Here is a 14,694-nt window from a genome sequence, read left to right on the forward strand (position 1 = left end):
GCCGTGCTTCATTGCTCCGTTGTGACCCGCCGCAGCGGCACGCGTGTTCAACCTCTTTTAGGGTCTTTTTCTAGCGGTGGCTCCGCGCACTGTCACTGACGGTTTGTGAAGGCTCTCGGCGTCAAATGGCTTTCAGACTGGCGGAGCAGCTCGAGGTGGATCTCGAGCTCCAGGGCGTGACGGGCGTCGAGGACCGCCTGCAGGAGGGCGCGGCCATGACCATCAAGAAGCTGCGCCAAGCGGGCATCCACGTAAGTGCGCCGGCGCGGTGGTCCGGCTACGACGAGAGGCACTCTTTCGATGCGATACCACGCCAGTACGTGCTCAAGCTTTGCCTACACTTGTCTCGACCCTAAATCCTAAATCTTTATTCGTGTTTCTTTTGATCTATGCGCTCTTCTTTCTCGTCTCCATCTGTCTTCCGCGCAGCCTTGTCCATCGCTCTCTCTGTGTCTATCTGTCTCACGAACCTGTCACGGGACATCTGCTGCATCGACATACATTTTCAAGCTTGTGTGTGCAGCAGTGCGCATTTTCTGGCTCCTTGCAGCTCGATCCTGGCTCGAGTTTGCGCGGAGCGGGTGTCCCCGTCCACCGACTCGTCGCTACATCGATGTATTCCCTCTGTCTCCGAGCGTGTCCCACTAAAACCTAAACCCCGCGTGCGTGCATACCTCGCCAGCCGTCGCCGAGGCTCCTCGCGTGTATGTCTGTCTTCACGCACGCCTTCAGGTCTGGATGCTGACGGGCGACAAGACCGAGACTGCGCTGAACGTAGGGCTTGCCACCTCGTTGCTGGTGCCGGAGTCGCGGCTCTCGCGCTATCTGTGGGACCGGGACGAGCCGAGCGGCGATGGGCTTCTCCGCCAGCTCGACGCTGACCTCCGCGCGCTAGCAGCCTCTGCGTCCCGGCCTTCGTCGCCCGCCTCGATCTCCCTCTGCGCTCGCGGCGCCGCGCTGTGCGGCGGGCGAGCCCGCGCCAGAGTGGCGCCGGACGAGGCGAGCGAGCCGAGTGCAGCGAGTCCAAGCAGCGGCGAGGTTTGTGCGAACAAGGGCGACGAGGCAGCCGGCGAAGAGGGAAAGCCGCCCGAGGCGCTCATCGTCGACGGCGAAGGCCTCGCGTTCCTCCTCGGCCGCCCCGACCGCCAGACACGCTTCATTCAACTCTGCTGCGCCTGCCGGTCTGTGATTTGCTGCCGCGTCGCACCCCATCAAAAGGTAGGATTCACTGCCACGACGCGAAAGAGCGAACGCACGACGCGCTACGAGAGTTTCTCTGCACAGGGATTGAGCGCGCCTCAGCGGTGTCCCGGCTTTCTGCGTGCCGCGAGCCTCGCCCTCTATGCCGGAGGATACGCGTACCAGTATCGTGTTGGTCGTCCTGGTCTCTGTATTCCGCGGAGGGGACTACGTACGCGATCAAGGAAACGTGTTCCCCTCTGCGGTGCAGCTGGATGGTGTGCGCTGTGTTTCCGACGTCGCCGTTGCCACTGTGCCCTTCCCTTTGTCAACTGCATCATCGGTCAGTGCGTCCTTGAAAATCGCTCCGGTTGGCCTTCGTGTCTGTATCCGCTGCGTGACGCGCCGGCCGGTCCCAGGTCGCTCTGCTTCTGGGCTACCGTTTCGGCGCGCAACTGTCTGCTCCTTTTCTTTCAGTTGTTTCCTCGGTTTCTGTCTGTGAACTCGCCGGGCTGTTCAGGGAGCGGTTGTGTCTCTAGTGAAGGCGGCGACGCAGAAGGTGACGCTCGCGATTGGCGATGGCGCGAACGACTGCAACATGATTCGCCAGGCCCACATCGGCGTCGGCATTCGAGGCAACGAGGGACACCAGGCGTTCAACGTGAGTGCTGCTCCAGACAACCTCAGAACGAATTGACGCTTCAAATAGCCGTTTTGCCACGCTGCCGTGCGTTGTCGCGCAACGCTGCGCCTGCGTCCGCCGCAAAGCGGGCGTATATGGACGGACGCGTCTAGGTGTAGCTTCGATGGCTGACACGTTGCCGAGAAATTTCCGCTCTTTGTCGTGGTTGTGTCGAGCTAGGTCTCTAGGACGATGTCGAGAAAGCATCGTCCCATTCGATTCTGTGTAGTACGCATTGTGAGATGCATCCACGTACACAGCTTTTACTTGTCTCTCAATCTCTTCCTTTTCCCCCCGCCAGTGTGAGCTAAAGCGTCGTGTGTATCGCCTCATATATGTGTATATATTTCTCTAGTCATGTGTATGTGTATCACCTCACATATAGGAATATAAATCTGTCGCCATGTGTATCGCAGCATATATACATATAAATAGGCTCTTCTTTTGGCACAGAGTGTGCTTGCAGCAGCAGCGCGAGGAGTGCGACCTGCGTGTGGTCCATGGTGCGCGACTTGCTTTCGATTTCTTTGCAGTGCTCGGATTTCGGTTTAACTCAGTTCCGGCTGCTGCTGCCTCTGCTTCTCGTGCACGGACGGTACTGCTACCGGCGGGTGGCGACTGTCGTCCTCTACATCCTCTACAAGAACATTCTCCTCGTTTTTCCGCTGATCTACTTTGGCTTCCTCTGCCTCTTCTCCGGCCAGCGCTTCTATCCCGAGTTGCTCAGTCAGATCTACAACCCGGTTCTAACTGCGGTAAGAAGAAGCGTCCAACCTTGGTATCCCCGGGAAGAGTCACGCACGCAAGTATATATGTATATATATATATATGTATACGTATATCCGTGTCTACGTTTGGATGTGCAAACAAGTCTGTCGGTGGATGTCGCTGCAGAGTGCGCGTGACCCGCTTTAGTTGACCTCGCTTTGCTTCCTGTTTACGCGCAGGTGCCTATCACCCTGTACGGGGTTTTCGAGCGAGACGTGGATCGACACGCGTCGCTGAAGTTCCCGCTGCTTTATCGGCTCGGTCAGATGAACTCCTTGCTGAATCCGCGGACGTACTTCACCTGGATCTTCCGCGGCGCCTGGCACGCGGCAATCATTTTCGTTGTCGCTGTCTACGCATTCGGATATGACAGCATCCCTGGACCAAATGGAAAGGTAACATGGCAGTCCAGCAACCGCACACATACCTCCGACTCTCCGAATCTACGCCTATATCTCTTTCTCTGTCAACGGATATATATATATATATATATATCTGTTGTGCGTAGTCTGGTGTATACAGTTTTACAGTTGGGGATGCGGATAGTCTTCCCGGCAAGCGAGGGAGGTTCACAAGAATAAAGTGAAATATAGGTACAAGGCACGGACCTTCCCCATGAATTTCATATATATATTTTTATATATATGTAGCTGGGTATGTCTCGTCCGGGGGACGTATAGCTGAAGAATTGCGTAGCTTGTGGCGTCTGCAGGGTGCGCGTGGCCTCCAGTCTTCCTGATCCGAATATCCTCGTACTTTTATGTGAAAGCCCTAACCATCTATAGATGCATGTGTGTACGTGTGCATGTAGAAGACCTAAGTGAACAGATGCGCGCGGACTCACGCATATGTTTCGCGATAGTATGCGGACGCCGTTGTGTCTGCGCATTTAAGAGCGAACCAAGACATGCGTGTCTCTGCCTGGCCTCCGGTGGGCGCGTCAGTTGCCATGCAGAATGGCGAAGGTCTTCATGCTGCGGATCACGTCCGATCACTGCTGCTCGTTTCCGGCCTCTTCCGTTTTGCCCCTCAGCCTTTCGATATGTGGATGGTTGGCACGATCGTCATGGCTGCGAACTGCTTGGTCGCGAATTTCGCCATTCTCTTTGCGAGTTTCCGCATCTCGTTTGTTATTGTCTTTGGCATTGGATTCTCGTAAGTGCAAAGGAGAATCGGACTCAGGCCCAACATTGAGATATGGACAAAACAGAAAGTAGTCGCAAAAGCCTTTTCCGTATATTCATACCTTCCCCGCGCGGCTGCGGGCATGCACCGTGGCACATACAACGCATGCGACCCGCCTCGAGCAGCGTGGAACTGACTGCCACCCACCATGTTGACACGTATTGCTGCAAGACCTTTCAATTTTGTTGTCTGCCTCCTCTTGCCTTTGTTTCTTGGGAGTGTCTGTTTTTCAGTGTTCACTGTTTCTGTTTTCGCGTCTTGGCTGCTTTTTCAGGATGTTTTCGTGCGTCGTGCTGTTTTTCGCGGCGTCCACGGCCTCGGTGGGAGGCATCTCGACGGGAGCTCTTTTCCTGATCTTCGAGTCCTTCTTCACGGTGTTGCTCTACTTCCTCGTCGTCGCCTCCTTCTGCCTGGGGCTGCTCTGGTTCCAGCGGAGTTTCCGCGTGGCGTTTTGGCCGGAGCTCGTCGACTTGATTCACCGCCGCGAGTACGCGGGCCTGCCGCTGCTCTCTTTGGCTGAGCTGAAGCACCTGAACCTCGCGGTCGCGGACGAAGAAAAAGGCGACAAACAGGGGCGGTCTACGGACGACGAAAGCCCCTCGAGCGCGGACCGAGTCGCGCGACACGCAGACGAGACGAAGGAAGCCCCGCCGACGGAGAAGGCAAAGGGCGAACAACGGAGGCACAGGCTGAGGGAATGGGTTACGAACTCGCTGCTGCGAAAGAGCCGAGTAAGCGCAGTGAAGGGGAGTCTACGCCATCGAGGCAAAAGGCCGGCTTAGCCTCTCTCTGCCAGAAGCGCAAAGACGCGGTCCCGCGTCCGCGTGTAATAGGGACCACATCACGCTGGCGGGTGTCTGAACACACCATTTAAGGAGAATATTTCTAGCAGTCTAACGCAGCCCGGCACAGGCGGAGCGCTCGCGCGCGTTGCTTCCCTTTTCTCCTTCTCCCGTTGCACATCTCGCTTTCTCTGCCGTCCACTGTCGTTTCCGGCCTCTTTACCTCTGCCGTTGCGGTGCTTGTTTCGCTGGATGCCCTCTCGGCTTTTTTCGTTTTTTGGCGGCCCGCGCGCCTTCTCTTGCACCCACCAGTCTCTCGGCGTTTGTCTTATGTTGCCATGGGGGCGTCTCATTGCGGGCATGCGGCAGTGCCTGCTCGCGGTTTCACGGCTGTCGCGCTGGCGTCGGCGTGAGCGGACGCCCAGCCTGCTTCAATAGCAGGCTGTTCTCTACACCGCCTTGGTGAGGCCGGGTGGCTGCGAAGTTCATTATCGCTATTGGTTTTCGTTTCCTGCGTGTTTTCGTATGGAACGTCAGGAAAAGACAGCCTCGGCGGCTCGCAATGGTCGATATATGGGTTTGCCTTCTCGGAGCCCACCCCATCCGCGTGACCCTGCAACGCTCGCTGAGCATCTGAGGCTTCCCGGCACTGCACATGCGGCCGTCCCCTGCCCGGACCCCCCCCCCCCTCCCCCCACTGCCCTCGCTTCTTCCTAAGCCGCTGGATTCGCGTTCATCCGGTGGATACAGGCGTAATCATTCTTTCCATTCCTTTCGCCAGTTTCGTTTTTTCTGATGCTCCTCCGTCTCGGCCGCGCTGGGCCGTCCCCTGGCGGTTCTTCGTCGTGCTTCTGCCGCAGTTTTGTTCGCCTTCCGTTTCTGACTGGCGACCGCCGCGAGCTCCTGCGTTTGGCCTTATCGTCGCGCCGACGTCCTCCGCAGTCTCTTCTTCCGAAACCCCGAAACAAGTCTATTCACTGTCACTTGCTTCCCTTTTCCACCGCTACAAAGCCTGCACTGAAGCCGACGAGCAGCGCAACTTGCGTGTACGGGTCTTTTGAAGCAACGCAAGCTGCCATTGCCGTTTCGTCTGGATGTGCGGCTCGCAGGACATGGAAGGAGGTGATCGAGCTTTAACGTCGTTTTTCCTGTCGGCGGAGCTTCGGCGGCCCGCATCTGATCTGCTCATTTCTTTCGCGGTTGCCTCTGAGTCAATCTATTGTCTTCCCTCTCCGCGTTCCCTTCGCACGACGGCGGAGCCTGAGACTCTCACGCGCTCTTCGCGCTGCCGTTGTTCAGGTGGAGGAGCGGGGAAGTGAAGGAAGGGAATCGTGGACAGGGGAGACGCTACGCGCAATAGCAAGCGTCGCCTGCAGAGGCGCTGGCCTCGGCATCCCAGTCGACAGGCACAGCGGTGACTCGGCAAACGAGTATATAAATATATATATATATATATCTGTACATATACATCTGGATGCGTGTGCAGCTTTGTTCGCACATACATATATACATCCCTATGTATGATTTTATCACTCTTCGTTTTTTGAATATAAACCGGATTTGAAATTATGCGTTTACTGCAGTCGAGTGTATATGGCAGTCGCTGCGTGAAGTGTGTCTGTAGGGACGCGGCGCCACTGCCCCGCGCTCTGGATCATGAGCAACTGCTCGTACACTCGTATGCATGTGTATCCGAGCGTGGGGTCTGCGCTCTAGGTACATATATATATGTGCCTGTCTACAATTTACGCTGCAGAAGGAAATGCACCATCCATATGGTGGGATTTGACTCCTCAGCAGCGCGATCTGCGCCAGTCAGCGCTGTGGCACATCTGAAGGGCTGGTCTGTGTCTATACAGCGAATATTCATCGTGACCGTGCGCGTGTGTCTGTCTCGCGTTGCATGCGTAGGTCGAGGCGCGAATACTCGTGAGTGTTGCTCCTGTCTAGAGTGAAGCCCTTTCCGGACACGTGCGTAGTTGTCCGCATACGGCAGTATGCATGCATATTTATGTGAGTTTGCATGCACGCATGCGTCAAGTACGTGTTCTATGTGCGGTGACTGCGCATGTGCAAACTCGGGAACATGTATTCCGCGAACAGCTGAGCTGTTCATCGAGAGGAGTGTGCTTATCCCTGGCAGTGAGAACGGTATCGGGCGCAGACAGCCTTCTGTTGTTTCGTCTCCGGCGTGTTCAGCGCTCGCGTTGAACCGTCAGAGTTTGCCGTGGACACGGCGGTGTTTCTTGATTTTGAAAGGCCGTGGGCCCTGTCGCAGTTGTTCCTCGTTCCTGTGTCTTTTGTTCGTTGCACCTTGTCATTCCGCTGGGACTCGGGTCATAAGCGGAGAGCGCGAGGGGGAAACGCGACGCCTGCGCGGGTGCAGGCGCGAATCCGTGGCGTGCTATGGTGATTGAGAGACTACGTCTCCTGCACGATGTGCAAAGATGGGTTTTTGTGAGGTGCCTATTTTTTAGTGAAGTCGGCGCGCTTCTTTTCCTGCTGGGGTGTGAGTGAAGACAGCCCGGCATCTCTTACTGGAGAGACGATCAATCGAACGCAGTGCGAACGAACAGCGGAAGGGAGATACTCGCACTCCACAGAGAGACGTGCGAGAGAAAACAAGTACTCTTGTAACAGAAGCGGAATGGTCCTAATAGCATAGCCCGGTAGACGCATAGTATAGTTGACAGCCCTCCGCCCTGCTCCCGGTCAAGAAATTCACCTGTGAGGCAGATCGAGCTCGCAAGTGAACCCGTGACGAATTACTCACCAACGAAAGAACCTGGTCGTGTGCGTCGCAACTAGTTCGGGTATCGAAGCATGGTTCTGCAGTTTAACTGTAAAAAGTCTTAGTTCGGGAGGAAACGTGCGAGCAAGAAAACACGCTCGGTACGGGAGCACACGATTCCCTTTCCACGTCTATGCCTGCACCCGCCGAATGGCAGAACTACATGAATAGACGTCTATATATGCATGCATAGAAAAGCCATATTTTTTGTACGCAACTGTATGCATGCATCTCGCATGCAATGCCATTTCGTTGATTATCCTGACCTCGTCCAACTTGAACGCAGGTGACCCGCGCCATTCGAAGAGGGGCTGTGACCAGCTTCCCCGTTCTGAACAAAAAACAGGAAAACACAAAAACAACTCTGCTTCGGATCCCACCGCCTAAACGTCCTTGTTGTAGAGTTTCGAAAGCAACAACTCGTCCGCGGATGAATGGGCACTTAACATGTACGGCCGCATGCAGGAGAGATTGAGAGAGTCAGGAGGTGATGACGCACACGTCACGCAGGCGAGTACATATATATATATATATATATATATATATATATATATATATATATATATATGAGCGAATACCGCCCACGTATTTATACGTGCACGTAGCTGTTTATATGTGTTCCACACACATAAAAAAAATACTCAAAGAAGCGTTTTATGTGTGTGGAACAGGCGCAAGAAGATCCAGAGTTTTTTCTCTTTGCGCTGAACGTGTCGACGCAGCGCTTGCAAGGGCCCCAGCAGGGAAGTAAACGAACGGCGACTACGTGGCAAGAATCAGGGCAGCGATTTATCCACTCCAACTCGGAACGTAGTCCCTGCTGAGGAATTCGCCAAATTGTCTTCTCTAGATGGACCGTGTATTCCTGGCCGCTCACGAGTCGAGGAGGAGACAGGCGCGCAATCCGCGACCGAAGCAGAACCGGAGACGCCCCGAAAATCCCGCCTCCTCTTCCCAGCATGAACGGCGCAACTCGTTGAACAGCCGCTGCGGCGAACAAAACAAAAGGACAGTCTGAGAAGACGAATCGTGAGTACAAACGGATATGCCGATTCGCATATACCTCAACAAACACGCCCTACTTGGTGCTCTATTGATGAACAGTAGAGGTCTCAGCGGAGACAGGCTCAAACACACTCATGTTACAAGAAACCCGAGACGCTGGCAGCCGAGCTGAGGCGAAGTCCAAAGACACACATACGCCTTTCCGTTGAGCGTGATGCACTCGCATGCAGATGCGCTTACGCGTTCGCACAGAACGCACCGCGCTGCGCTGGCCTCAACTTTTTCGCGCGTGTGGGATTCGAGCGGATCATGGGATGGACGCTACGAACCTCCAAGTGAAGCACAGATGCGTTCTCAGTCTTTTGCCGAAGTGGAAATTCTAAACACACGTGCATAGTCTAGGTATCTATATGCTGGTCAAGATTGGACGTGCGGAGGACTGGAGAGGGTAAGGCATCAAGGGCGAGAAGAGGCCCCCCGACAACGGCGGACAAGCGGACGCGTCATGGGAACGCATGCACTGACCGAAGAGAAGCAGAGCGCCGGTGACAACCAAAAACGATAGAACGATCCACCGGATCCACGGGGCTCGTCTGTCTGAAGGACATGCGCAAAGCGACCAAACCAAAGCACCTGCTCGACGAAGCGAAGAAGACTAGACAGCCAGGCACACTGTACATGCGCGTGCGACGCTGTTCGGAACGGACGCGCAGTACGCAGTAGACGTATGTCCAAACAGGCAATCCGGCCCAACGCGGCCGAGTGCCCTGCTGAACGCGTACTGAACTTCACCCACCTAATGGGCTCACTAGAAGGAATACGAAACTTCAAAAGAAACATGACATACACATATATGACAGGCGCGTAGCCCCTCGTGCTCTACGAAATGTCCGCCACGCACAACTGAGGCAGCGCGCGGCTGAGGCCTCAAACAGCTCGCGCCGGTACGCGACTTCGAATCTCGCCGTCTCCCGGCGGCCTAAACATGATCTCGCATGAACATAGTTTTCGCGGCTTCCATCTCCGCTTACCAATGCAGTGCACAGACACGGCGTCCACTGGAACGGCTGCGTCTTCGCCTCCCTCGGGGGGGCCAAGAAGCGCGGCGAAGGTCTCCACGCACAGCCGCCGGGTGCACTCGCCGCAGCCCGCGGAGGCTGGCACGAGAACCTGAGGGGCAAGAATTCGAAGCACACGCGCACACGAAGCCGTAAAACAGCAAACTCTGTCTCGATTAAATGCGTAGTACGCCGGGGCAGTGGCGGAGCGTCCAGATCTGCGATTGCGATGCTTAGTTTTATCCTATTGTTTACTCTAGGTGGTACTACAGGTGTAGTTATGGGTAACGCTGGTATGGATATTGCCCTACACTGTGCGCGGGTCGCGCGTCGCACGAAGGGCTTGGCAGGGCGCCCCAGCTGCCGAGAAGCGCAGGTCGAGCGTCTAAGCGAACCCGCGACAGGCCACTGAGCTTGAATACACAACAAACAGCGAAACGCCCATCTCGCGTCTGTCCTTCTCGACGCCAGTGAAGCGCGCAACAGAAGCAGAGGCAAGTGTGACGCGCGCGGCACGTGGAGCACAGATCGCCATCTCCGCTGAACTGTCTGGAAGGCAGCTGCGCGAGAGGGTTCCAGTGAACAATTTCGTCGAAATAGTCTCATCGCCACCTGTGCGCGGAGACACAGAACCATGGCAGGGTACCCTTGCTGTGCTCGACGTACCTGGAGCTCGGCCCCAGAGGCGCGGTCGCAGAGGCAGCGGCAGATGTTGGCTAAGCACAGCAGACACACGAGACAACAGGGAGCGCAGACAACCTAAGAGGCTGCTGAGAAACAGAGCGGAGAAGACACCTTGAAGCCGCCAAGAGAGGCGACGTCGAATCGAGGAACGAGACGCAGAAGGGAGAGGCCAACCGGACGGAAGCAAGAGCCCGCAGGACGACGCAGAGCGCGCCCATGCATCGAGGCTCCACTCCTGCGTCCCTCGCGCAGCCAGACGAGTTGGAAATAGACGCCAACTCGAAAACGCACCTTCCTCACTCAAGGCGGAATTCTGCCTTGTCTGCTCGACGTCCGCACTCGCCGAAGTGGCGCACACGAGCAGAAACCCAAAGAGAGACAGTGCGAGGCCCGCGAAAGAAAAGAGGCGAGGGCGCATGCGGAAAAGCCTCGCGTGTCGAGAGCAAGAGGAACGACGACGCAGGGAAGGCCCCACGCTGGAGAGGGAGCAGAGAGGCCGCGAAGAGAGATGAGACGGACGGGTCGCGCAGGAGAGGGAAGAGTGAAAAGGCTGATGGGACGGAGCATGCGAAGGCGACAACGCAGGACGACAAGAAGGCAGAAGGAAAGAAATCGGCAACGGAACTGAGAAAGAAGAAGCCCCTCGCGGGCAGCCGACAGAAACGGCACAGGGTGGAGACAAGAAAGTTAAAAAGGAGGAAGACGAGCGAGGAAAATGCGACTGAGAGGAAAACAAGGAAGAACAGGGAAACGGCGAAGAGGAAGAATTGGAAGACGTCACGGAAGCGGGTGACGCAGAAGGCTGTCGCGCAGCCTGAGAAGACGCGACAACAGTCCGCGAAGAGACGCCGGCAGAAGGTGAAGAGAGAGCTGCCGCAGCCGCAGTAGGTAGCGTTCCGGATGCACCACAGCGGGACGATTTCCGAGCATATCGAGGGCGGGATGGACATGCAGAGTCCTCAGGAGACAAGGAGACACAAGAGGCGCGACCCCCAGAGGGCGACGCCGACGGAGACGAGGCCGCGCCCATGCTCGAGCCGACAGGTAAAAACTAGGACAGGAAGAAGGAAATTCGAGAAAAAAGAGGGCAACAGACAGCCACAGCTGCGAGAATCAATGCACGAACATGGAAACAAAAGGCAAGAAGGGCAGGAGACCGGGGACGAAGAAGGCTCTGATGTGAAACAGAGCCTACGCGAGACGCGCGAACGCAGCGGATATGGGAACCTGTGCGGCAGGAAATAAGCTTGAAGACAATACAACAACACGACGTCCAGTGGGAAGGACGGACGAAACCCAGCGGAGGTCGAGACTAGCAAAATTGCCGCGCACAAAGGAGACCGGCAGGGAGACGGCGCCTGAGGAGACACCGCGCTTCTGACGCGCCTCCTTGCCGCTGGAATGGAACGGACGGAAGCGCTTCATCAAAACGAGAAGATTTTTTTGCCCATCAGAGGTTACTCACTATCCTAGGAAGGAGAAATACTTTTTTGTAGTAGCTTTCTGTTTTCTTGGTAGCTTGTCTTGCCGGGCGCGGCGAGTGCATCTCGCCTGGTCAGGGGCACGCATGCGCAGGACGCGGAAGACAAGTCACCAAAAAGAGGGAACAGAGCACGAATTCTCAGCATTCCATTCTCGCGTTCATGCCCAATCTTTCTTGAACTCCAGTTTCTCTCCTCCTGAGCGCCGAGGTCACTTCCGCGCAGAATCATGACGAGCTTCTTGCTTTTTAGAAGACCTCGGAGCCTTTGTGGAAAGTCGTCTGCGTTCTTTGGCGGCGAGTTCCTTCTGACTGTCGTTTAGAGCAAGGTGTCTCTGTGCAGCGGCCATTCTCATGCGCTTTACTAGCCTGTGAGAACGGCGTCGTGGTTTCAGACCTGGAATCGAAGTCGCAGCGGCGGTGTGGCGTGCGCGGCTCCCTCGCCCAGCTCGCGAATACCGCGCGGCGGCGACCGCATTCATTTAACACTCCATTCGGCGCCCGCTTCTCGTATGCGAAGGAGGCGAAGCGCGAAACGAAAGGCAGCAAGGAGTGGAGCCCACATGCTCACCTGCAGCGCAGGAGACAGGATCACGTCCCCCTACGACGCTGCATCTATCGAACTCTCAGCAGCGTTTACAGCTCCGCGTTTGCCGGCATCGTGGCACCAGAGAAGGCATGTATCTGTGTCATCGGCGCTTCCCCATTCCCGTCTCTCTGCAGTGTGCTTTACTTCTCTGAAAAGTATGGCGGCGGCGCTGCGGTGGCGTGGAGACGCAGAGGCGAGAGATGAGCGGAGCGAGTCCGACACGGGGCGCGTGGGCGCGCGACCTTCGGCAGAGAGAGGCGATGGCGACGGAGGCCCGGGGCGAAGCCGTGGAGACGAGTGGCTCCCGGCAGACGAAGATCGTCTTCGGGGAGGAGACGTCTCACCGGGGCGCCGGGAGAGGCCAGAGGTAAGCGACGACAGAGCTGGAAAAGACGAGACGTTCTTCCCCCAGCCTGCCCGCGGCGCGGCGCTTCTGCGGAATTTCTCTCTACGGCGTCGCCTCGGCCTCATTGAGGGACTCGAACCCGCGACGCTCGGACGCGGGCCTCGCGCGATTTATGCGTCCAGCTCTTCTTGCGTAGGGCATCCTGCATCGCCGCCGCACATGCCGTCTCCTCCCTCTTCGTATCCTGTTCCCAGCCCTCGCAGCGTCCGCATGTCTGGCTCCGGCGACGAGGCGCGGCTCGCGAGCCTCTCCCCTGCGTCGCCCGTCTCCACGTCCTCGCCTTTCCCCGCGGCTCGCTGCTCGGTGTCTGCAGCGTCGTCTCCCTCTTCGGCGGCGGCCTCGCGGCGAGCCGACCTCCTCGCGCCGTTCACCACCCTGCGGCTGACACTCGCGCCGGCTGCGATGCTGCGGGCGCAGAAGGCGAGCCTGCCGCAGGCAGACTCCCCCCGCGCCTCGCGACCGCCTCACGGGCCTGCGGAGGCCGAAACAGAATCCGCTCGCGAAGGACGTGAAGAATCCACTGAAAGGGACGACGAACCCTCTTCAGCAGCGGACTGCGGACTTTCTGCGACGCCTCCGCACTTGAAGACACCTGCGCTTGTGGTGCCGAATTGTGTTGGCGGGGGAGACTTGAAGGCGGCTGACGAAGATCGCGATGGGCGACGGGATCCCCGGAGAGAAGAGGAGCTGGCTGAGAAAGAAATGCAACTCGAGGAGCAACGCGAAGCCCGAGCCCTTACCGAAGCGGCTCTCAAACTCGCGAAGGAAAAAATCAGAGCGCTCGAACGTGATAATGCAGCTCTCCGAGCCGGCGGAGGGCTCCGCGCGTTGCTCGCGCTCTCCGGCGCCCGAGGCCAAAGGCGCGCGAACTGGGCGAGGAGACAGGAGACAGCAGACTCGCCGCTTCTCCACGATCGAGTGGCGTGCAGCTCGCTGAGGGAGAGGGGTCGCAGCGAGGAAGCGGAAGCGGGAGCCGCCGGCAGAGAGGGAGCGGATGAGAGAGGAGAGGGAGAGAGAGAGGCGAGCAGCAACTATATGACGGACCGAGGAGGTGGCAGCCAATTAGAAACAGACACAGATGTTCTGGAGCAGAAGCTGAGGCTTTACAGGCGGCAGCTGCTTTCGCTTTCGCAAGAGAACCAGCGCCTGTGGGACTTTTACGTGCAAGCGACGAAACGGGAGGAAACCAGTAAAGCGGAGGAAAGCAAACGAAAAGAAAAGTCTCCGTCGATATCGGACGTAGCTGACGCGCGCACCTACGTCGTCAGCCGGCCTCAGTTCGATCTGCGGAGCTAGCACATAGAAAATATCAACCCGCCCAAAGGCGGACGACGACATGCCTCAGAGATCTTCAAACGCTGCTCGGCAGTTGTGTGAACACCCAATGAAACTGCGGATTTAGGTTCACGAAAACAAAGGTTGCATAGAAAGCGAAACACGGGGTAGCAGGCAAGGAGCCAAGATGGTGTATGAGGAAACGTCTGAGTGACGTGGGAGTAGAGACACACGTGATTAAGCGATGCACATGTATACGCATATGCATGTACATGCCCATATACATATATATATACATATATATATTCGTGTATGTGCTTTTTCGCAAAGATAGTGGTTTCCGCTGAGCTTGGCTCGGAAGCTCCGAATAGCATGAGGACTTTTCAAGCAGACTCTGTCTTTCCAAGATCTAACGTCACCCGATGCAAGAGTGTATTCGCATGTCTTCAGACCTGACGCACCGATTCTCTGCGCCTCTTTATAGGCAGACAGATATGCATGCACGCATGCGACGATCGTAATGTATGTACACCAATATCTAGATACACGTGTATGAGCAGAGCCTGCTCAACCACTTTGCCTTTCGGCAGTCAGCCTGTATGCGACTCCGGCGCGAGGACAGAGATGAAGAGTCGTGCCTACGCAAGAAGGCTGGCAGGGTACTTGACGGGGGGGTGCTCGTGGACAGACGACATCACACAATCAGCTTCAGCTTGCTTTCCATGCATTTGTGCTCGCGCAACGAACTCTGGAGCAAATCCGACACACGGGCCTGTACATATACGGATGCATCTGTCTTCAATCAAATTT

General features: G+C 56.6%; 3 protein-coding genes across 3 annotated transcripts; 2 read left to right on the plus strand and 1 right to left on the minus strand.

The window, feature by feature from the left end:
- Positions 1–125: 125 nt before the first annotated feature.
- On the plus strand, positions 126–5,313 carry BESB_069190 (phospholipid-translocating P-type ATPase, flippase subfamily protein; the record flags this gene model as incomplete). The annotated part of the gene is made up of 9 exons (XM_029365312.1): positions 126–251; positions 733–917; positions 1,014–1,218; positions 1,700–1,840; positions 2,395–2,616; positions 2,809–3,024; positions 3,663–3,784; positions 4,089–4,545; positions 5,134–5,313. The coding sequence occupies 9 exons, from the start codon at positions 126–128 to the stop codon at positions 5,311–5,313; spliced, it is 1,854 nt and encodes a 617-aa protein (XP_029218895.1).
- A 2,330-nt stretch (positions 5,314–7,643) lies between these two features.
- BESB_069200 (uncharacterized protein) lies at positions 7,644–11,164 on the minus strand (the record flags this gene model as incomplete). Its single annotated transcript, XM_029365313.1, has 6 exons — positions 7,644–7,718; positions 8,265–8,374; positions 8,918–8,989; positions 9,424–9,562; positions 10,117–10,166; positions 10,426–11,164. 6 exons carry the CDS (start codon positions 11,162–11,164, stop codon positions 7,644–7,646), a joined length of 1,185 nt encoding a protein of 394 aa, XP_029218896.1.
- A 1,196-nt stretch (positions 11,165–12,360) lies between these two features.
- On the plus strand, positions 12,361–13,905 carry BESB_069210 (uncharacterized protein; the record flags this gene model as incomplete). The annotated part of the gene is made up of 1 exon (XM_029365314.1): positions 12,361–13,905. The coding sequence occupies one exon, from the start codon at positions 12,361–12,363 to the stop codon at positions 13,903–13,905; it is 1,545 nt and encodes a 514-aa protein (XP_029218897.1).
- Positions 13,906–14,694: the final 789 nt, after the last annotated feature.

This window comes from Besnoitia besnoiti, chromosome VI (genome assembly GCF_002563875.1).
Source record: "Besnoitia besnoiti strain Bb-Ger1 chromosome VI, whole genome shotgun sequence".
Lineage (NCBI taxonomy): Eukaryota > Apicomplexa > Conoidasida > Eucoccidiorida > Sarcocystidae > Besnoitia > Besnoitia besnoiti.